A 23,588-nucleotide genomic window follows, 5' to 3' on the forward strand; every position below is an offset into this window, starting at 1 on the left:
GACAGTTGATGCTGCCTCACAGGAGTCTAGGGAGGGTAAGATTTAATCCTGGTGAGCAAGGACTCATCAACATATGCACTGTATCAAGCCTACATAGCTGGGGGGATTTCTGAGATCCTTTTCACATGAAGTCTGAGTCAGTAGAGACATTTCCCAGGCATGACTGAATGGGCAGACCTATCTGAAAAAATTCTCAAAGGCTCAGGGAGTAGCCCAGAGGGTAGGGATCTTAAGCCAGTGTAAGGAAGAGCATACACTAGATCTCAGCATTCCTGAGATGCTGGCTGATTCCTGGGAAGGAGGGTCTCTTTTGCACAGACACCAAGCACAGTTCCCAACATATTATCTGGAACTTGGAACTTATCCCAAATTCCTCCAGAGAAGGTGCTCTAAGACAATGAGTCACACAATGGTATTTCCAGTGCCAGGCAGAAGGCTGGAAATGATAGTTGAGGATCTGACAGATTCATCGCAGCAGAAGAGGAAAGAGTTATTTCAGTTAAAGCAACATGGATGGGAATGAAATGAAAATAGTCCCCAAATGGGAGGACTGGAAGGCACATAAGGAGAGGGTGCATAAAGTCTTTTGAGGTAGCAGCAACTGCACCATAGCCGATAGCATGATTCATGACCATATGGGGAGTGTGGAGAGAGCCCCACTAGGGGTTAAGTAGAATTGTGTGACTGCCAAAAAACTAACGGGAATCTCCAATCTGCAGAGTACCAACAAACTAGTGGGGCTGGCATCCCAGCTACTCCTCCCAGAGTCTGCCATAACCCCCACACATATTCCTTTGATTACAGTCCCCCGACCCAGTGTCACTAGATATGATGTCATCTCAACTACCTGCACCCTGCATCTCAACTACTTGCCTCCTCTGAGATTCAGTGAACCCAGGACCCACACCTCCCTGCTGAAACACATTCAAGTATCTTAGACTAAATACAGCAGAGAGGGAACTTCAAGACAAAAGCGGATGGAAGAGTGGTATGCCTCTGAGGACTCTCGACACTGTTACCGTAAGTACTAACCACAGTGAGAAATCTCTCCCAATGCCTGCACGGAGCTGATGAGTGTATTTAAAATTATTTTTAAAGAATTAATAGCTTTGGGGTACTTTTCCCTGTGAGTGAACAGTGTGCTAATTTGCTCCATGTTTTGGTCGTGTTCTTTTTTTAAGACAATTGCAAAAGATTCTATCCAAAGCCCTCTAATTCTTCCACTTCAGTGGTCTGAATCCCACTAATAAACAATCAGGACTTTAGACTCCCTTAATAATGGAGAGAGATTCGAACGAAGATGTTTTGCCACTCTCTGCAAATTCCTGGAGGGGCTGCCTGTTGAACAGGCCGGCAAAATTATGGATTTATTCAGGACTGATTGCATTGAGTATGTAAGCATTTTTGAAGGATTAAAAGAGAGAGAGTGAGAGAGATGTTTATGAGCTGAATGAATAGGAGGGACTGCAGCCTTCAAGCTACCCAGTCTTCATGGAGCAAGGCTGTGGTGGGAGGAGGGCACAGACTTACTGCATGGATGAGCGAGGACCCGGACCTCGTCCACAGCGATGTAGCCAGGATGACCCTTCAAAGAGACGGATTCAAATATCACCTGCAACACACAGGGTGAGAGTCAATTTTGCAGAAACGGTTGTGGGCATTAATCATAGGAAGCCCCCAAAATCTTTCTGTTTCAGCTTCCCTTCACAGCCGACCAAAAAGACCTTACGTAAGGGCAACATGCTACCCTAGCAATTGACTTGGATTTTCAAAACAAGGTAAAAAGGCCACACTGGCAAAAAAAGAGTCAGCTGCATGGAACATTTATAATGGATTTCAGAAATAATGCTTAGATGCAGGAAAACAACCCGAACGTGGCCTGGAGACCCCAATCGCACCTTTCTCATTATGGTTTCAAGTGAAGCACAGAGAACTACTTCCCAATATCCAGACTGTCTTATGAAGGGTGAGAGAGATACTTACCTTATAAGCTACCATAAGCCAAGGAGGGTTAACCCTGATTTGATTCTACATTCCCAAGGAACATATTCCATCTGAATTCCTTAATAACATCTCTTAAAAGTAAGCGACAGCCTACCTTTTGGTATCCAGGAAGATAGGGCAACAAGTTCTTTGAATTTCCCACTCTGACTACCACCCAAACTGCTTATTTTCATAAGAATTTTGTAATTCAGTTAACAGCTTTCTTTGTCACCCAACCACTCTCTACCTTGGAAGCATGAGTCTCTGTGTGACAAGATGGCCAACACCCTTAACCTCCTAATGTCAATGGCCTTCTCCTCAAATCCTCTTCTGCCACACTCTCAGTCTTGTCCTTCCCCACTCTAGAAACTGGAAATTCCATTTTCCTGTATTTTGGCATCATCTTCCACCCCACAATCCTCTCACAACTCACTCCTCTCTAACCTGCCCCTCAGGCTCACACGATATCCTGGACCTCTACTTTTCTAAAGTCTCTATGTCTTTCTGGACCTCTCTGTGCTCTCAACAAGTCATGTTCACCCCACCACACTGAACACCCACACAATTCTCTCCTAAAGCCCCACTTCCTTGTGCTTTTATTTCAACTTTGCCAAGCCTATAACAAATCTGCTTCCTCCACTCCTATACCTCACAGAAATGTTATACTTTCAACACCACCCATCCAATCCCAGCAGACAACCACATCTTCAAGAGGCAAGAGGACAAGAGAGGGATTGACCTCTAACTTCTTACCCATCAACTAATCTACATTCACACCAACCACCATCTCTTCTCTGCAAGGAATGCCAGCACTCTTGACCCTCACCCCTGCTGCATTTTCTAGCTTCTTGGTTTTTCATTTTCTCTCTGTATCCTGTATCTCTGAATCCTCCCTGTTATCCTTGACCCTGACATACATAAATGCTTGGGCTTCTCCTATTCTTTAAAAATGACATTTCAGCAGCAGGTTCTTCTCTGGTACTGTCCAGATGTGTTTCAATCACATTTAAAATTTTCAATAGTTCTGTCTTCACTCACTCTCAACACATCTGTACTTCCCACTGCAGAATTTCAACCTGCTATAATCTGGATTCTGTCTCCAACCCTCTTCCCAAAACTCTCTCATGGCAGTCACCAATAATCTCCTAATCACTAAATCCAACAGATATTTTTCAATCTTTATCTTACTTTAAGAAGAAAGATGGTGCAGTGCTTGGGCTCTGTATCAGGACACCTGGTATCGAGTCCTGGCTATACCACTTACTAGTGTGTGACCTTAGGCAAGTGCCTTACTACCCTGTGCCTCAGTTTCCTCATCTGTGATTATGCAAATATCCACCTCATTGGAACTTTTTTCAGATTAAGGAGCTAATTAACTACTTAGAACAATGTGTGGCATATAATATGTTCTCAATAAATGTTCACTATAATTATTATTAATACATGGCCATTCTTCATTGCCAATGTTCATAGCTTTTTCCTTTCTGGATCTGTACTCAGTTTAGGCTTAGATGACACTTCACTGTCCTGGTTTTTCTCATATATTTAAGACTATTCTACCATAGGTTTGGCATCACTCCTCCTTCTCCGTATGCCTTTCATGTGTGGGCCTTGTCTGCTCATCTTTCTGTTGCACATGATCTCCTTTCAATGGCTGCCAACTCACTGATAACAATCAAGCCCAGCTCTCCAACCTAGACCTTTCAGCTGAACATCGATCGCACTTACCCAGCTCGCAGGTCTGTATTTCCACCTAGATATTACATCAATGCCTCAAATGCAATCTGTATGCAACAGATCTGAGCAGCTTCTCTCTGAAAAGACTTCTCCCTCATTGCCCAATGGGCCATCCTTCCTAAAATATGGAACTCAGTGGGTGGCACTAAGACCCATCCAGTCATCTGAGATGAAGATCTGGGCATCTGCCTGGACTTCTCGTTTTACCTCATTCCTCACCTTTGTTTTCTTTATTAACATTTCTCAAGTCTGCCCGTATCTTTCCATCTCTGCTATTGGTATGAACCCCAGAAGCTGCCTATTTTGTAGGTCAGAACTGGTTGGACACCACTGCCACTGCTCTAGTTCAAACCACTGTTGTTTTTCACCTCTACCACCTCTGTGACCTCCAGAATGGACCCTCTCCCTCCTGTCTTCTACTCTTCTGTTCAAGCCTGTGGATGGAATGTAAAGAACATATGATGGGTGATGAGACTAACAAGAAAACCTCCATGTGAAATCTTTGTGTGGTCTGTGTGGTCCAGGTCAGTGTGTTCAAAGGTCACTGTTATCAGGGGGGCCCAGAGCTGTAACCAGTGAACCAGAAACTGGGGGAGAAGGTGGTGATGGCTGTGAAGAGGCAGCTTCCTTGGGTGGTAAGGTCAACCATGAAACAGCACATGGCTGCCTGGGAATTATGCAAAGTCTCAGGATGAAAGTCACACCAAACATAGCGTAGCTTCCCCAGCATGCAAACTACTCTGAAAAAGTAGTTTCCTAAGATAGCACGGTCCTTCAGAAGGCCTGAAACAAAATTGTGTAGGAGGTTGGAGGAAAGCTTGCAAAAATAAACGTGTGATAGCTGCCTCATCTTGCAGAAGGGGAAGACAACAGAAGGCCTTTCTGTAAAGAATCATATGTCTAATTATATATTTCTAAATAATTCAAAGGAAACCAAAAGCAAAGACCATAGGAAAAATTCAAAGAAAATAGAACATACACAGTAAATGCATTTAAAAGAAATTGCATGAAGGCATTCAAACTGTATAATATAAACAATTGCAAGTAAAATATTTCTGTTGTGACAATAAACATAAATGGATTAAAATAGAGGAAAGCTCTTGGACTGTCTAAATAATCGAAGTCTAATTGTATGCTATAAGATAAGCATCTAAAACAGCATGACTCAGTAATCTTAAAAATAACACACTGAACAAGACATAATAAGGAAATGCAAATAAACAGAAAACAGTTGTTGCGAAAATAATGTAAAAGCATTGAAGTTCAATTTTAACCAAAAGAAAAATAAAACCATTCAGTAGACTAAAATGGTCAAATTAAAAAAATACAAGTCAATAAACGAGGGTGGTGGGGCAGGGAAGAAGTCACAACAATCACAATTTCTTGAACTTGTTAAGACAAGTGAACAGATATGATGTTGATGGGTGGGAGGGGGCAGAGGGAGCGAGAGGGAGGAATCAGTCAAGGGACATGAAAATCAACTACATTGTATATTGATAAAATAAAAATTTTTATAAAGTGCAGTCAAGAGACTTAAAAGGAAAAAAGAAAAAAACACCAAACAATATTTGAGACTTTAAGCCTTGTCTTAGACTCTAACCAATCAGGAAAAAGCAAAGATATCCAGAGCGAAGATATCAAACAGGAAAAAGCAAAGATATCAAGAATGTATATAATATAAATAATAATGTATTTACTAGACAAATGATAATGAATATGAAGAGAAAACAGAACTTCTGTTCAAATGCTCATGAATTTACAAAAAGATCATATACTAGGCCATAGCATAAGTTCAATAAATCCCTCAAGAAAGAAATTAAGTTTGGGTCTATATTTTAACCAAATTCACTAAAATAGAAACTAATGACGAAGTCTAAAAAATTAATTTCTTAAAAGTTATACAATATCTCCTTAATAACTGGTGTCAAAGTATGATTTGTATGTTAACAGAAGTCTGAAACAAAATTAAAAGTCTAATGACAACCTGAGAACAATATTTATAATATAATTGCTAGCTAGTAGAAAAAGATATCCTTTTTTGTATGTAAAGAACCCTTGAGAATCAACAAAAGGAAGGAATAAACCCTCTAAAAGAAAAATTAGCAAATGACTACAGCAGGTAATACACAATACATGAAGTAGGAATGGTAATACACAATACATAAAGTACATGAAGTAGGAATATACACAATACATGAAGTAGGAACAGTAATAATCTATGAATACAGTTATTTTAAATGACACTGAGGATGTCAGAAGGTGCCCCAGAAGACACCTAGAGCCTTGGGTGGAGATATATCACCCTATTAACATGCTTCTGATGTGAGGGTCCTGGTCACATGAAGCCCCCACCTAGTGCCTAGCCAGCTCCAGTTCCTGGAGACAGACACCACAGGGGACAGGGTGATTCCAGGACCCTCTGAGATGGATACACCTGTCCATGTGTTCTGAGGAGAGGGAGAATGGTCATACTTGAGCCAAACATACTCATAAGGAAACTCAAACCAAGGCCTTTGAGGAATGACAGTCAGGAAATGGGAGAAGAGTCATAAGAATGAGTAAAGAGGTCTGGAGGCTACCTCTAGTGCTGTCTTTAGGGGGCAGGGAAGGTGGGATAGATAGGACAGGGGACTAAAGTGGGCCATGCCTACCCAGTGGTGCTCCATGTCAATATATGGAGACAGAAACCCCGAGTGCAGGGACCCAAGCAGAAGGCCTTGGCTGGAAATCCCAACTTCTCTGTAGAACATTCTTCGACCCCAAGGCTGCCATGTGAATCTATTGTCAACTGCAGATGCTCCAGCCCCAAGAGCCTCAATAGAGACCTCCTGGTGCAGGTGTTGGGGAGACAGGGCTTGCACGGAAAGGTACTGGGCAAGGAATTGGGCAAAGCCAGGAAGTAATTTCCCAAGAAAGGCTCAGAGATGATTCACCTTCAGTCCCTCAAAAAAGTGGGGTCGTGTGCATATTTGGGGGAGGGTGTGGATATGTTAGGCCATCATTTAAGGGACCTGGTGTTTCATCCTTACCTTTTGTAGTCCTCGAGCAGAGAATCTGTGAAGCAAAAATTTCAAACGGCTGAAAACATTTTCTTAAAGGATGAGAGAAAAATGTTGGCTCATCAGAACTCCTCTTAGGAAGAGAAAGATACATATTTTCATGGGGAGGGATTGCTTAGGGTAAAATCAAAGGGACTCTCTTTCCCACACCAGCCCAAGGAGGCCTGTATAAGACAAGGAGAAGGATTTGCTGCTTAGAGGAGAGGGGTGGGGTGGATGAGAGAGGAGACGGGGTAGAATTCCAAGGGTGATAGCATGGGCCCCTCACTCTGATGAACCCTCCTGAATTGTGAGTGAAGTTACTGAACCTACAGAGCCCTGGACGCCCGGGGGAATTCCTGGGCAAGGAACTGAGTTTCACATCCAGTTAAATAAAAGTCAGGTAAGTCCTTAACTTCAGGGGTTAGCAATTAGAAGTGCTAAACAAAAGGTCATTTTACCTAGGCAGGTGATGGAAAGTAGACCAAGCAGGTGGCTGCAGAATTAATAAAAGTTCTTTTTTTGTTGTTTTGGTTTTTTTTAATCTTGGGAGAGAAAAGTTCGGAATCATTAAAAATATGAAATAAAATTAATATCACCTGGAAAGGGTCAGCGATCTAAAGCACACGACTGAACAGGCATTTAATAAGCTCCTGCCCTCCTGCAGAGAGGTAGGTGTGAGGGGACGGGTGGCCAAGGGACATTCTCACCTCAGGTCCTGCCAAAGGCCTGGTGCCAAGAAGCCCACTAAGAAGGAAGATGAAATATCTGCATTTACTGCAGAGATAAAAGTCAATTTTAGGACTGTAAAATATGACTTTAATTAATTAATATGTAACCATCAGGTTTGAAGTCCAGCAATGCTGAAAACCAAAATTGTATTCAGTTCACAGAATCATACCTGCAGGGCCAGAGCTTGAGGTCTGGTGAATTTAAAATCCCACTTTACTAGTGTCTTTGAATTTCCTGATATGTCACCTTTCCTCGCCACCATACCTATGAGTACATGTGTGAGTGTGTTGTCAGTCTGGGGGTATGTGGGTGCTTGTGCATCTGTGCATACTCTGCTTTGTCTATGGCCATTTGAGTATCCATTGTAGCTGTGTGTTTGTGTATGTGTGCCTGAGACACGTGTGTTTTCCAAACTGCTGCTCTCAGCAGAGGAAATGATGCCGTAGCAGCCAACAAGTTGGAAATCAGAAAATTCTCTGAGGAGTCTGCTTATCACAGGGATGGCACAGAGTGTACCAAGGACAGGCTAAACAACAGTGGATATTTCTTAAAAGAATGACCTCCTTCTACTTTTTCTCTTTTTCCCTCCTTTCTTTCCTTCCTTCCTTCCAACAATCTCTGAGGCCCACTGCAAGCCTGACATGATGCTACATATATGTTATCTAATTTAATCCATGAAAATACCCTTCATTGTACCTATTACCCTCTCCATTTTACAAGTGAGAGAACTGTGGTTCCCAGTGATGACAGGAAACAGCTAACATCACACAGCTAGCAAGTGGAAGATTCTCAGAAAGAGCAGAGTATTTTCCTGAAAGATGGGGGACGGGGGAGCACTGAACTTGGAGCCAGAGGACCTGGCAGGACAATAGGGGCTCCAATTTACCAGTAACATCCCCTACTCTAGAAGATAGGACACATTTCTACCTAATACAGGAGTTATCACACAGATAAATGAGAGGCATAGGACTCATGCCTCTCATAAGGCTGGGACATGGGGGGTGCTCAAAAATATCCTCTCTTTTCCCCTACATCCCATCATAAAGTGTGGCAAATAGCGAGACTGTCCCTTTCCTGGGTCGGTTTTCCTGCCCATCATTTTTCAGCCTGTGACCTTGTGCTTCACCCATTTGCATCAGGCCCTAGATAGAGCGTTTCTAATTGGAACCTTAAAACCTCACTGGGGGTGTCTAGAGCTTAGAAAGACACTTAGAGAGACACTTGATGTTTATATCCAATGATACAGTGGGGACAGTCTAGGGACTGGGGCATCTGGGATCTGGTCCCAGTTGTGCCAGCGATTTGCTGTGTGCTCTTGGACTTCACTGTCAATCTCTGGACCTCAGCCTCATCCCCTACATCAGAGTGCAGCAAACTATGGCCTGAGAGCCAAATCCAGCTCACCACCTATTTCCGTACATAAAGTTTTACTGAAACACAGCTACATTCACTCATTCACATACTGTCTATGGCTGCTTTCATGGAACAACAGCAGAACTGAGTAGTTAAAACAGAGACTGCATGGCCTGCAAAGACTAAAATGTTTTCTGTCTGGCCCTTTACAGAAAATCTCTGCCTGATCTACAAAATGAGGATGAACCAAAGCCACCTGTGCCAGTACATAATCTGTAAATCTCTATGGATAGGGAGACTACGTAATTTATCATCCAAACTGGGGCACATTGCGAAGCAGATGCTGTTGACAATTTCACCAAGACAACAGGAGCAAACCAGGGCCACCCCAGGCAAACTGGGATGCAGGGCCACGTATCTCTAGAGTTTATCTCTATGGTAAGGTGGTCAAGTGACAAAAAGAGACCCAAGATCAAACTCAGAGGGGAGACAGTAAATTAAACACCGATAAACAGGTTCTTCCTGACTTGGAACCCCCACTTGGCTAATTACGAGTATTCTAGAAGGGGATACACCATGCAGCTTTTCCAAAATGCTGTGACCTTGGCCACATCATCCTTCACCACAGAGCATCTCAGGGAACGAATGTCCCACAGAACACACTCTCCAAGTCACGCAGTATGGATTCTTCCCAAGATGGACAGGTAGGATCTTCTCCCTTCCTTCACAAAACCTTGCAGGTGAAGAATGCAGGGCTGTATCCTTCATGAAATTCTGAAACCCAAAAAGCTCTGAAAACAAGGTATTTCACCGAAGTGTTACGTAATTTGGTGGTGAAACCTGAACTCAGCTGAGCTGGCCTGATACAATGTATGGTCTTTATTTATCCCACATCTTGTGAACATATGTGAGTTTTGCTGTAGGAAGACTAGTATATTTGACTATGGGGTGCTGCCTCAGAGCCTACTAGGGGTGTTATAAAACATACAATATATGTAAATATATTACTCATTAAATTCCAAATATTCTGAATTCTGAAACATATCTGACACCGTGAGTTTCAGATAAAGGTTTGTGGATCTGATACTAGTTAAAACATACTGCACAAAAGGGAAAGACACACAGAAATAATGAGGCTGAAGGTACATTATTTGTCTCAAAGAATCTAGGATAAAACCCCTCACACTGTTAAAAACAAGGACTCTCCTGCTAGCCACTTCTACTGATCAGTTATGCTATTCTAAAGAAGGGAGAGGGGCTTAACCTGACACAAAATGACACAGCCCACACTGACCGTCATGGGGCCAGGTGTGGCCCAGCTCACCCCTGCATTGCTGATGCTGGGCCCTGGCCTGGCTCAGACAGGATGCTTGCTCACTGATTGACAAATGGACATATAAATTGAGTGAGCAGCTGAGCTACAGTCTGCAAAGACATTGATATAACCACTCAACCATCCTCACCGAAGTTAGAATGTGTTCTTTCTCTTTCTCTCTTCTCTTTCAGGCTCCTCTTTCCTCTCTGTGCTCTTCTTAACTTTCCTTACTTTCTACCTCTGCACTTTTGCCACCCCATGGATGGGCAAAGGAGGTGAAAATGGGGGAAAACCAAAAGAAATGTGCTCACAAGCATGACTATTCAGGCCCCTCTCCCAAGGTGTTTGCAGCTCTCTGGGGTCTTGGGAGTAACTTTGGCTGTTTGACAGTCCCTGCTGCAAATATGTTGTCTTATTATCCACTCCTTTAAGTCTCCTGGCAAAGTAATCCAACATGCAAACCTTAAGAAAATCCTCAGACCCAGATCCAGAGGCTACAAGAGGCAGCCACACGATTCTCCAGCGATGGAGTGTGAGAATCAGCAGAAACAGCACACCACAAAGGGCGAAGGCCAGGTCCCTTCTGAGAGCCCAACTTTGGAGTAACACTCTTCATCCACCCCCCACTCCCCAGGACCCCCAGGCGTGGCTGAGCCTTTCAAGAACTCTGCTAGTGGGAGTTGTGCAGCCAAGTGGCTCAGAGTCTCAGCCTATACTGTCTCGTATGGAAGTTCTTGCCTCATATGGCTATTGAAATGTGGCTAGTGAGAGTGGGATTTTTTCCTTTTATTTAATTTTAATTCAGATTTAAAAACTGATAATCAATTTGGTGATTGGAAAACTATTAAGTACGTTAAGAGCAACTTATGTATATGAATGTGCTTCTTCGACTGTACATTTTATGAAATCTAAACACAGATCACTATTTCCAGTGAAAATGTAGCATTCAAATTGAGACTTGCTGTAAGTGTAAAATATACACTGCATGGTAAAGATTTATAAAGAAAGAATGGCAAATATCTCTCTAATAATTTTTTACATTGATTACATGTTGAAGTGATAGTGTTTGGGATATATGAGGCTAAGTAAAATATGTTATTAAAATAATTTCACTGGTTTCTTTTTACTTTTTCAATATAGCTACTAAAAATTTGTATTTTACTCACCTTACATTTATATTGAACTGTACAAGCTTAGAGTGTGGATGTACAAGCTTAGAATTGGTATAAAACAAGGCTCTATCTCCATGTGAGCTCGAGTTATCATTCACCATTTCTAAGCCTTAGTTTTCCCATCTATAAAATGGGTATGATAGCACTTGACTCAAAGGATTGTTTTGAAAATTAAACAAGTTAATGTATGTAAAATATTTTTTCTGTGCCTGCATGGAACATGATAAACACTCAAGGGAAGGTGGTTATCATCACTCTCATCAACTTACAATCACCACCACTGCCATCAACATCATCTCTACCCTATTTCTAGAAGAAATTTCAGGAAATGTATAACAAAAGTCAATAAAATTATTCTAAAAAGAAATCACAAGCCAGAAAGGATAAAATGAGAATATGTATAGCAAAAATCTAGGCTAAGTATTGAAAGTAATTGAGTATTAAATTCTAATTTGTAGTTGCCAAGGCAAAGGGGAAGTAAAGCTTGGATTGTCTCATTAAGGTAAACCCAGCAGGTGATCTCGACAGATAAATGTATTCCTAACACTAAAATCTGAAAAGACCATACCATGGATGTTGAACTGGAAGATTTCTAAGAAGTCCCTGGCCACTAATCTTGCCAGCCTCAGGTCCATCTTCTGCTTCAGACACTAAAAAAATTACTCCAAAATACAGATCTGACTATGTCACTTTCTGTATTAAAGTCTTTCAAGAGGTCAACAGAGATTAACTGCAAATGGGCAAAGAGCTCTCACTGGGATAATGAAAATGGCTTATGATGATGGCTGCACAACTCAGTAGGTTTACCAAAAATCATTGCATTGCACACTTAAAACAGGTGGGTTCTATGATCTGTAAATTTTAGCATAATAACGGTGTTTTTAAAAACATTTTTCAATAGTTCCAGGCCAAGATGACCTGCAGCAGTACTCTAGACTACAGAAAAAATCCTCTCCTTGCCGGGCATTCAAAGACCCTCATGACCTACTTGCCACTTTAAAGCTTACCTCTTTGTATATGCTTTTTGCAACGTACCCTTAAACAAAAGAGTTTCCAAACTCTGCCATAATCTGTCACTCACTCCACCAGCACATCACACACACTGTCCCTGACAACTCAAATGCCTTTCTCTACCTTTCCCAATAAATTTGTATTCATCCTTTATGACTCACCTACCTGCCATCTCCTCTTAGAAGCCATTCTAACTGCCTTCCCCACCAAACCCCCTCCACCAGGGGTGAGCTCTGACTCGTGAGCTCAACTCTCTGAACCTCAAGGTTTCCTTCTGCACAGTAGGGATAGGAGAGCACCTCCCTCATCAGGTGGATGGAAGAATTCAGTTTATAAAAGCCTCCAATGTCCATGTCCCTCCAGCATCCTGGGGAGCCACATGCACCCAGCTATACTGTAATTGTTTATTTACACATCAGTCTCCTCCTCCAGACCACGCTCTCCAGGGAGGCAGAGGCTGTGTTGAATCATCCACATCTGTGGAGCCTGGCTAGGAGGAGAAGCCCAGTAAACACAAGAGCTGAGTAAGTGAATGAATAAATGAAGTCTTTTCTAGACCTAACAATGGCACGGATGGCAGGAGGTATATAGATTTATTACTACTTTTTAAAAATCAAACCACAGTCAAATGCCATACCTGATAGAAATGTGGCCAGAATGTGCTGATGGCGAGCTCTGCCTTCACCCAGCCCTCAGTGACGACCCCGGACACGTTCCAGACAGGGTTTCCCTGGGGTCCACCGTTCACTTTCACATAGACATTCAAGGCCCCCGGGCTGGACCTGTCACGGCTGGAGAAGTAGTAATGGAAATCGATGCAGTGTGTGTCATTTTCCTTCAGGGTTGGCAGGAGAAGGTGGGCCTTCTGGCCAGAGGCTCTTCCGGAGCTGTTCACCATCATAAAGGATCCTGGAAACCCACAAAGGGGTTGGAAAGTAGAGACAAAGAGAGAGAAAGAAAAGCCTTCTGAAGATCAGTTGCACCCATAAACATGGTAGCCAGAGGTGTGGCCGGAGATCAAGTCACTCTAGGAGGGTTTGGTTGACCCTGAGGAAGCCACATGTCCTCTCTGAGGTTGAGTATCCTCTTCTGTAATTGGGCTTAAAAACCTCTATTCAACAAGATGGTTTTAAGAATTAAAAGAAGGTAACATGGGGCCGGCCCGTGGCTCACTCGGGAGAATGTGGTGTTGATAACACCAAGGCCACGGGTTTGGATCCCTATATAGGGATGGCCGGTTAGCTCACTTGGGAGAGCATGGTGCTGACAACACCAAGTCAAGAGTTAAGATCCCCTTACTGGTCATATTGTTTTTAAAAAAAAAAAAAAAAAAAGATGGTGACATGTATGAAGTATTTTTATAAGGTAGTGTATAAGCATTTTTTAGAAGAAACATTATATCCAGAAGTTCCTGAAGAAAGCATGACATAAAAACCCAGGAACTTAGTTAACTGCAATCTCCATAGGTAAATGAGATAAAATAGAACGTCACGCAAGCTTGGGCCATTTCAGTAGAGGCAGAAACTCTACAGTATGGGAGATGCCATTGTTCCAACATACTCCACCTGGAGTCTTGCATTCAGTACAAGGAACCACAGATTAAAGGAGAACAAATAAAAGTAGAGTATATTCAGGTAAGCAAGGAAGACCCTGATGAAATGTGAGAACCAACTGGAAGACATTCAGGTGGAACGAAGGTAAGTAACACTTACTAAGCGTTGATGTGAGGTGCCTTACTTACATATGATTCAGTTTAACCTTCAGATTGACCCTGGGAGATAGAGGATTTTTATTTTATTTAAAGATTGAGTGATTTGTCCTGGGACACTCAGACAGGGAGAGAGGAACCCAGATTCTCTCCAACTTCAAAGTCTATGTTATTATTACTATTTGCACAAAAAATAAATACTATTTCCAAGCATTAAAAGGCTGCCTCATAGACAGGAAGCGAGCCTCTTTTGAGTTGCTTTGACAGATTAAATGGTTATTTCCAGTTCCACCCCTCCCTAGATCCATGTCCTTTGCCACTGGATCTGCAGTTCCGCCCAGCAGAAGCAGAGGGTATGTCCTCATCTCTCCACTTTGGGCTCCACCATGACTTGCTTCTGTCAACAGGATGTTAATGGAATGATTCAAGCAAAGGCTTAAAATGTGCTTGCCTAGCAGGGCTTGCCCTCTTGCAGTACTGCCACCATTCAGAAGAAGAATGTTCCCCAGGTAGCTGCTGTCCCTTTCAGCTTGGGTGCGAGAATAAACACACATGGAGGACGTGTGACTTCAACCAACAGTTCAATCAAGCCATCCCTGCAGCTAGACACACAGCCACATGGCAACAAGCCCAGCCTAGATCGGCCAATCCACGATCAATGTACAGAGCAACAAGTCTGAGAATAAATGCTTATTGCTGTTTGCCACTGAGTTTTTGTTATGCAGCATTATTGTGGCAGTAGCTCATTGATAAAGCTGCCTGAGAGAGCAGATGCATGAAAGGAACCACAAGAAGGCACATTTCAGATCAACATGCAAAGGACTTTCTAACAAGTAAAGTTGGTACCAAATGGTGTCAACTGGCCAGAGACAGAGTGAATTCCCCATCACCACAGGTGGCTAAACAGAGCCTGGACACATTGGAGAGATGTCTTGGGAAACTTCATAATCAGCTGGGAGGGCTGAACTCTGTGAGCTGGAGTCCTGTGTTTCTATGAAATAAATTGCACCATAAAACACAGTAGATAAACTCAGGTGATTCTGGGATGAATTTTTCCACCTAGAAAACCACTGTTGCTTTGAAATCTCATTTTAAATAAAATCTTCAATTCAGAATTAAACCGTAAGACAACTTATCCTCAGCCAAGATGAGTCACTTCAGTAGCTATAAATAACCTCATTCTTCCACCCCACCAGAAAGACCAACAGCTGCCAGTTAGCAAGGGCTGGGCAATCCATATTTTGCTGGGGTCCTAGGAAGTACTAATCATTCACACCTTGTCCCCTCTGGGTTCTGAATAAATTTAAAAACAGACTCAGGAAAGAGATGGAATTCAAATTCCCACTTTGTTACTCACAAAGCTGGATTAGAGAAAGTAACTTGGACTTGAGGCCAGATTAGGCTTCCTGCCTTTTCTCCCCTGAACTAGCATGCAGAGAAGCCGCATGCACACGGACTCCACCCTCCAACTGAGAGGTGTCCTAGAGCTGCCCTAGTGAGATGACCATTTAGGGAAGTTGGGTGTGCTGGTACCAAAAAGGAGCCAACTAGGAGCAAAAGTGACAAGGACAGAGAAACCTGGACCAATGGCTATCAGATTTTTGCCATCCTACCAATCAGAAGATTCACCTATCTCTTGGGGTAGGAGCAACTGGAAGTGGTGTAAAGGTGGTATCTTCACTAGTGTTTCCAAGAGAGTAAAGTTTACTGGTTTGTGGCCTGGCAGTAGCACAGGGCAGGTGGAGAGATGTCTCCATGTCAGATATGTTACCTCATTATCATGACCCACTGTGAGGCAGCAAAGCAGGAACCTTTGCAGAGGGTGGGGGGTGGGAATTGAGGCTCGGAGAAAAGACTGAGCCAGCTTCCCTGCCCACATGTGTTTGCTGACCTATACCCCACAGGGTTGCAGAAGGTTTCCTTGGACTGATGAGTAACGACCCACAAACCCTACTAGGGGGGAGGAGGGAGTGACTGACCCTGCTGCCGAGGAGTGGCACATCTCCCAGTAGGGCCCGAGCAGTGAGGTGTGTCTGGCCCTCCCTCCCACTCTGAATCCCATGATGTGCCCATGCCCATTTCAGCTCTTGCTCTCCTGCTAATTCATACCAGGTCCATGCAAAGTCTTGGCTTCGGACAGTCCACAGCAGGGGGAGTTGTAAAGGTTTTCCTTCCACCTGCTCATGTTCCCATTTCTAATCATCCTGGCTTTGGCAGCAGGGCAGGCTTATGGAGGAAGTGGAGTTCGCTGCTCCACGTGGCTTCATGCACAACCCTGTAACATCGTTCTGAGCACATGCTGGACTACACTCCCCAGCCTCTCTTGATCACGTGGTGAGGCCATACAATTGAGTCCCAGTCAACGGGGTGTGAGTACGATGTGGGCCACTCTCCCTCCCATCCCCACATATCCTTCCTCCATTATCTTGTTGCTCAAAGGATGGACCTTGGACCAGCAGCTTCAGCATCACTTGGGAGCTTGTGAGAAAGGAGAATCTCAGCCCACCCCAGGCCTGTTGAATCCAACTCTTCTTTTTATCAAGATCCCCAGGGGATCCATAAGCACTTTACGGAGTGAAAATTCCTGGTCCATTCTCTTCCCATCTACCAGTTGAATGTTCAGGATTTTGAGAACCTAGGGGAGGACAGAGCCACAATAAATGGAACCAGGTTCCCTGAATGACGATGACCACACAGAAGGCCTCCACCAATTAGGAACATTCATTTTGGATATTAGAAGAAATAAACTATTATTGGGTTATTAAGCCATTGAAATTTTGAAATTATTCCCACAGCTAACATTATCATTATTATTTTGGCACCCTTGTAGGGCCCCGATTTCCTGCAAGTCCCTGTATCTGAGGGGATAAGATGCCTGTGAAGCAAAGTTGCAAGACACTCTAAACAGGAACATCACCAAGAGCAGTAACCCTGGGTGGTAACTTGGAAGGACATTTGAAATAGAGGGAACAGTGTGTGCAAAGGCACAGAGGCAGGAAGCCACAGCACCCAGTAACACAAGTGGACTGTCAGGGGAGGAGGGATCTGGCCGTTCATTGACCCCTCCACATCTAGCCCAACCTGACAGATCTGGCCACATCCTCCAGAAAGAAAGGAAACCATAGCTCTGAGATGAGCACAGGCCTGCCTTCTAGAGATTGTTCAGGAGTGAAAACCCTCATGTATCAACAGCTCAGTGGGGCCCTCTTTGATCAACAGGTTGGCATAATTAATATCTTCCCGGAGCTGTCAGTTTCCTAGAAATCAAAAATGAGCCGGTCATTATGCCGAGATCAGTCAGAAACAAGAAAGACTGTAAATACATTCTTTTCCCTTCTCCCTTAAAAAAAAAAAAAAATCCACTAACGTGATAAGGAACATAAAACAGCATTAGTTTCTTCATAGTTATTATACACAGCACCGAAAATTGTGGAATTAAACCAGGAAGTACTCTCTGGCTGGCCATAAATTTTGCATTTTTCCCCTTCGTGCATAATCATGTCTTGATAAGCGCCCCATTATTGATGTGTCTGCAACACAGATCCCCCTTTTGGAGGCAGAATGCTTCTCCGTAGCAGATGGTGGCTATTGTGTTTACACATGAGTACCTCAGGATTGTATTTCCTCACATCGGCAGTAAAAAGAAAGTCCTAATTGAGTTTTTAATGGCTTTGCACATTGTTCATTAAGATTACATGAGTGTGCTCAGGCGACTGGCAGCTGAGGGCCTGGAGCTCCGAGAGCTCAGAGTGGTCCCTGCAGACAGGCAGCCCCTTCCAGCGCCAGCACCTCTGTGAAGGCAACTGATGGCGGTTGGTCCCCAAATGCCATGAAAACCCAAGCAGCTGTGATGGCATGGAACGAGTCCTGGATCTTCAGTTGAGAAAAGTGGCTTTCAGTCCAACTCTGTCGTGTCTTAGTTGTGTGACTTTGAGCAAGTTGATGAAACTCCCTGGACCTCAGTGTCCTCATCTAAAAAATGGGATAATGAAAGCTACACATCAAAGTCTTTTGTTTGTCTGTTTTCAGTGAATATTAAATGAAAAGCAGTATTTGACTCAATAAAGAGTAATTTCATAATAAATGGCCAACAGCAGATGACAGTGGCCCCAGTGCAATTTATAACAGGTAATGTTTATTGAGAATTTACTATTTGCCAGGCATAGATCCATGCAACTTTTAGCACCCCAGTGAGGTAGTGCCATGCTATCCATGTTTTAAGCAGGAAATATTGAGGAACAGAGAGGTAAAGTCATCTGCTCAAACCCACTCAGCCGGAAAGAGGTAAATATTCAAACCAATTATCCTTGCTCAGTTAAGCAGAGACTTCAGGGTCTAAAAATGCACTCTCCAAACCAGTAGCTAGTAGCAACATGTGCCTATTTTAATTTAAATTAATTAAAATTAAATAGAATTAAAAAATCATTTCCTTAGAGATGCTGGCCACATTTCAAGTGCCCAGTATACACACATGGCTGGTGGCTACCATATTGGACATTGCTGATGTAGAACATTTGCATAGTCACAGAAAGTTCTGCTGGATAGCACTGGTCTAGAAGTTGTAGATTATTCATAAAGCACAACAAATTATATCCAGGTGAGACACAGCAGCTCAACAAACCCAACTGACTCATTTTATAAATTCCAGTGGGGGCAAGTGATTTGCCCAAGGTCACACGATGCAATGAAGATTTAGAATCAGATTTCCCGGCTCCCATTTCAGTTTCCACTATGGACGACTGTGCCCCTCCTTGCGTGAGTTGTACAGCCACAGAAGTGGTTCCCCAGAGAGCTATTTAAGAGGGAAAAAAACATATGCTGCCTCTAGGAAACAGAAAGGCCCTAGGCATTCCAAATGCCAGATGCCTTTTAGGGGGAGCACGTGCACACACAGGGGGGTACCCACATCTCAGCTTTGACATGCAGTCCGACAGCTATTTGTTGAGCCCTAGCCCTGGTGTGCAAAGGTAATGCAAATAAGGATTGCTGTATCATCAACAGCTTTTTTTCTATTTTTTTTCCAAACCCCCGAAGTTTTTTTCAATACAGCAAAGAGACATCAACAGACTGAAGAAAATAGCAAGGAATCCATTGAGACACAATAAAATCTGCTGCCCCATCCCATCCCCTACAGCTGATCAGGCATAAGACTCTGGGGGTGTCTCCTTACACATTTCTCAGGTCATCTTCTTCCTCTCCACTCCCGTAACCACTGGCCTAGTTCAGGTCCACAGCATTATGTCATGAAATTTTTGTTTGTTTGTTTGTTTCATGGACTTTTGCAACAACTTCCCAGCCAGCCTAGTCCTTGTTTCTTTGACCATCGGTTATAACAGCAGTCGGCACCATTTTTCTGAGATACAAAACTGACCACGACATGTCCTCCACTTCCAATAAAGTCCTCCTTTACAGGAAACTCCCTGTTTCCTATAAAGTCCACAGTCTTTCATGGGGATACTTGGAGGCTTCCACATCCTGATCCCCACCTCCCTCCTTGCCTTAAATATGAAGACTCACCCCCACCCCCAGCCCTCATCTACTGTGTGGCAGGCAGAATAATGGCTTCTCAAAGATGTCCACATCCTCGTATCAGGAACCCATGAACATGTTACCTTATATGGAAAAAGAGAATTAAGTTTGCAGATGGAATTAAAGTTGTTAATCAGATAACCATGAGATGAGGGGATTATTCTGTATTCTCCAGGTGGGCACAGTATAATCATAAGCATCCTTACAAGTGGATGAGGAAGGTGGGAGGGTGGGAGTCATAGAGAGATTTGATGAAGCTGTGATTTGTGCTTTGAAGATTGGAGGAAGTGGCCGTGAGCCAAGGAATGAAGGTGGCCTGCAGACTACAGAAACTAAAGAAAAGCAAGAAAATGGATTCTCCCTTAGAGCCTCCAGAAAGGAATGCAGCCCTGATGACATCCACAGTTTAGCTCAGTGTGACCCATTTAGGACTTTTGACCTTCAGAACCACAAGATAAAAAAATCTGTTGTTTTTAGCCACCCAATGTGTGGTTATTTGTTACAGTAGCAATAGGAAACTCATACAAACTCCAATATCCTTTGCACTTTGCTTCTGGGTGTTTGCTCAGGTACTGCCCTTCCTGAAATCCATGCTACCCAGCCCAGTAATGTCCTTCATGAAACTACCTAAATGCCACTTACTCTGTGTAGCTTTCAGTAAAGCCCAGACAACAGTTATTCCTGCACTGCTGTCTTTATACCTTGTAGTGCATGCTACTATTAGACCTATTTTGGATGAGACCTAATTGAAAAGATCATAATGATGGAAATTAAGCTGTCTGGTTGCAAAAAAAAAAAAAAAAAGGGCAAGAGGCACAAAAATTTCAAAAGGCACAATGCACTGTCAAGTAAGAAAATGTATGTGCGAGAGACAAGAATAGTGCTACCAGTATTACCATGAAAACTAAATAATCATTAAGCCAATCACAAACATAACAATAAACCAATAACCATAGTAACAAACATATCACTCAACATTATCCATATTATCTGTGAAAGCAATCTAACTATCATGTGTCAAAAAAAAGAGAAAAGAAATTTACTTCTTTTCTAATACACCAGAAAATGGGGAGGAGGTGTTCATTACAGCTTCATGGATATATAGTTTCTATTTAAAACAAGGAAAATGCATCCTGAAATTTCAAAGAAACTGAATATTGTGAACATTTTGTCAGTTTGTGTGAACAAGTCATAAGTATTTCTGTAATCATTCATTCAGACCAGTAAGTTGGGGTTTAAGTTATTTCATATGCAAATTTGTTAAGGCAATTTTCCAAGAAACAGCTATCTGACAGTCCATGGTGGTGACTAGATTTGAAGGATCTGGTGGAAGGGGCTCCACGCTAACCCACGCTCGATACACTAACTTGATCAAGCAGGGGTTCTTGTACACTTGGGCCTTTCTCTCAAAGACCAGACACCTAGGCCCTTGAATTCCTTCCCTCTTCCTGAGAAAAAAATGAGGGCGGGGGAGAAGGGAGAGAGAATGGATGGAGGGCAGGAGGGAAGGAAGGAGAAAGACGGTAGGGGGAGGTGGCGAAGCAGGAGAAATGAAAGACAGGCAAGGGGAAGGATACCGGGCAGGGAGAAAGAAGAGATGAGGGACAAAGGTTATGGAGACAAAACAGAACAAAATCGAAGCCACGTACAATCCCCCAATAATCTCGCGTCCCCCTGATGTCCCAAACAAAAACAAAAGCAGAAATAAAACTTTTTCCCTCAACATTCTTTTTCTGGTCCTTAAATAATCTCGGAATGAAAACAGACCCTGGATAACGTTGTGGGGCGTACCAGGACCTGAGCTCTCCTGCTTTACAACTTCACAACTTGTCTCCCCTGACACATCAAGGTAAAATCTCAGCCTCCCAGGAAGAAAACCACATGTGACTGTAGGAGAAACAATGGAACACAAAACAGGATAGAATGACAGCTCAACTACAGAAATTGTGAAACATAAGGACTTACTGGATTTTCACTTTGATGTTGGAAATATTAAAACTAGTTTGGCAAGGTCAAGATAGAATCGAAGGTCAGATAATGCCACTCTCCCTTCAGACCCCACACCCCTTTTTGTGCACCCATTTAGTCCCACAGTGGCTCTGCAAGCAAGAATTCTCTCTCCGTTTCTTCACCTGCAAAACAGGTGTGCAGGTAGAATTTCTAATGTTCCTTCCAGCTATAGAAGTCTATGGTTCCAAGACTTTACAGTCATGTGACTACTTAGGGGTGAGTTAGGAGCCAGGGCTGGCTTGGATTTCCTACCTAGGCTCCTTCTGAAGAAGGCATGGGGAAGAGACATCTCTTTCCTTGGGTCTTGTTTCTGGAGAAATGCAGTATTTTTTGTGTTCTCCTGAGAATTCCTTTCTCTCCTTAGTCACTCCTGTGTTTTTTTTTTTTTTTTTTTTTGTCGTTTTTTCGTGACCAGCACTCAGCCAGTGAGTGCACCGGTCAGTCCTATATAGGATCCGAACCCGCGGCGGGAGCGTCGCCGCACTGCCAGCGCAGCACTCTACCAAGTGCGCCACGGGCTCGGCCCCACTCCTGTGTTTAATAGTAATAGCAACAACAGCGAACCCACACTCTTACATTTTACTGATTCGCTTATTTAATTTTAATATAAACCTTATGTGGTAGTCACTATTATCTTCCTTCTCTTACAAATGAGAAAACTAAGGCACAGAGATATTAAGTAACTTTCTCAAGGCCACACAGCTGGTAGCACCGCCAGGATTCAAACATAGGAATTTCTAATTATCATTTAGCTGCTAGGCTCCATGTCACGAATTGACATATTGTATGTGGTAGCAAGGAGCGAACATAAACTCCTGAGCTGGTTCACGTAGGAAGAGGGGCTAAGATTAGGTGGAAAGAATAAAAAATTAAATCAGTTGGCAAGCTGCTGTCCTTTTAAGAGTAAAGAGAACAACAGGGCTGCTGGGAGCATTATCAGACCCCAAATTGATCTTGACATGCATGCATTGGGCTGAGTTCTTTGCTTCTACAGTTCTAAACTGAAATGACATGGAACTAAAATATATATTTTTTAAAATCTCCAAACTCTTCACACATCCATTGGCATGATAATATTTTGATTAGTTACATTTATGCTCGAATTACACTCACAGAATGTTCAACTGTGTCTTATATATAGCATGTTTGCCATGCTCCATAGAAAATTCTGGATTATTACCTCGTATATGTGCAATGGGAAAAGACACAAATGGAAAGCGGGAGGGAAAAAGCAAAACGAAGAGATGACTCAGCCTGTGAAAGTGGTGCTGCCTTGCTGTCGCATTCCCCAATTGGGTCATTGCTGTGACTCTCCAGCTTTAAAATGCCAGAGGTCGGAGAGACACAAAATCCACCTTTGCACTCACCTGACACTCTTATCCCTCTACAACAACTGGATCTGAAAGTAACCTCATCACATACACAGTGAGTGGCAAGGTCAACAGTTGGGGATATTTGTGTCTTTGTGTTTTTTTGGTTTTTGGTTTTCTGGGGTTTTATTTTGTTTGGTTTTTTCCTAGGGAAAACATCTATCTATTTCTCAAAGAGGTTCATAAACCTGTCCAAGAAATATAGACAGACAGACAGACAGACATATATAGATAGACAGATAGACAGACAGACAGATAGACAGACAGATAGATACAAAGAGCTCCTCTGAGCTTTGCAAAATGCCTGCCCTGGTGATGCTAGGATGGAATTCTTACCGCGAGTGCTGGCTAGATGCCAGCACATTACAGACCACATTGCGGTGTTGGAGTTGAGTGCACCACACTCTCTAAAGCTGACACCAGATGGGCTCCTCAGCCCCATGGACATCTGCTAAAGACCGTCTGTACCTCAGATTCCATAGCACTCACCCCTCAAATCTCCAGCCACTGGAGCTTACTTTCTCCACTTGCTTCTCTCTGCCACTGCATCCCTTAGTCTGCTAGGACCTCTATGCCTCGGTTTCCCCTGTGTGGTTCCATGCATGAAGGCCAACCTTTCCACCAGTCTCC

The 23,588-nt window shown here is 43.1% G+C and overlaps 1 protein-coding gene across 1 annotated transcript in view; it reads right to left on the reverse strand.

Annotated features, from left to right (window-relative positions):
• The window catches only part of PTPRT (protein tyrosine phosphatase receptor type T), a 783,412-nt gene that overhangs the window by 688,420 nt on the left and 71,404 nt on the right, over window positions 1-23,588 (reverse strand). Inside the window, exons 2-3 of the mRNA XM_063092330.1 lie at window positions 12,979-13,250; window positions 1,531-1,612 (exon numbers count right to left, since the gene is read on the reverse strand). Coding sequence (XP_062948400.1) covers window positions 1,531-1,612; window positions 12,979-13,250 — 354 coding nt within the window. The remainder of the gene's footprint in view (window positions 1-1,530; window positions 1,613-12,978; window positions 13,251-23,588) is intronic.

This window comes from Cynocephalus volans, chromosome 1 (assembly GCF_027409185.1).
Source record: "Cynocephalus volans isolate mCynVol1 chromosome 1, mCynVol1.pri, whole genome shotgun sequence".
In the NCBI taxonomy this organism is placed as follows: domain Eukaryota; kingdom Metazoa; phylum Chordata; class Mammalia; order Dermoptera; family Cynocephalidae; genus Cynocephalus; species Cynocephalus volans.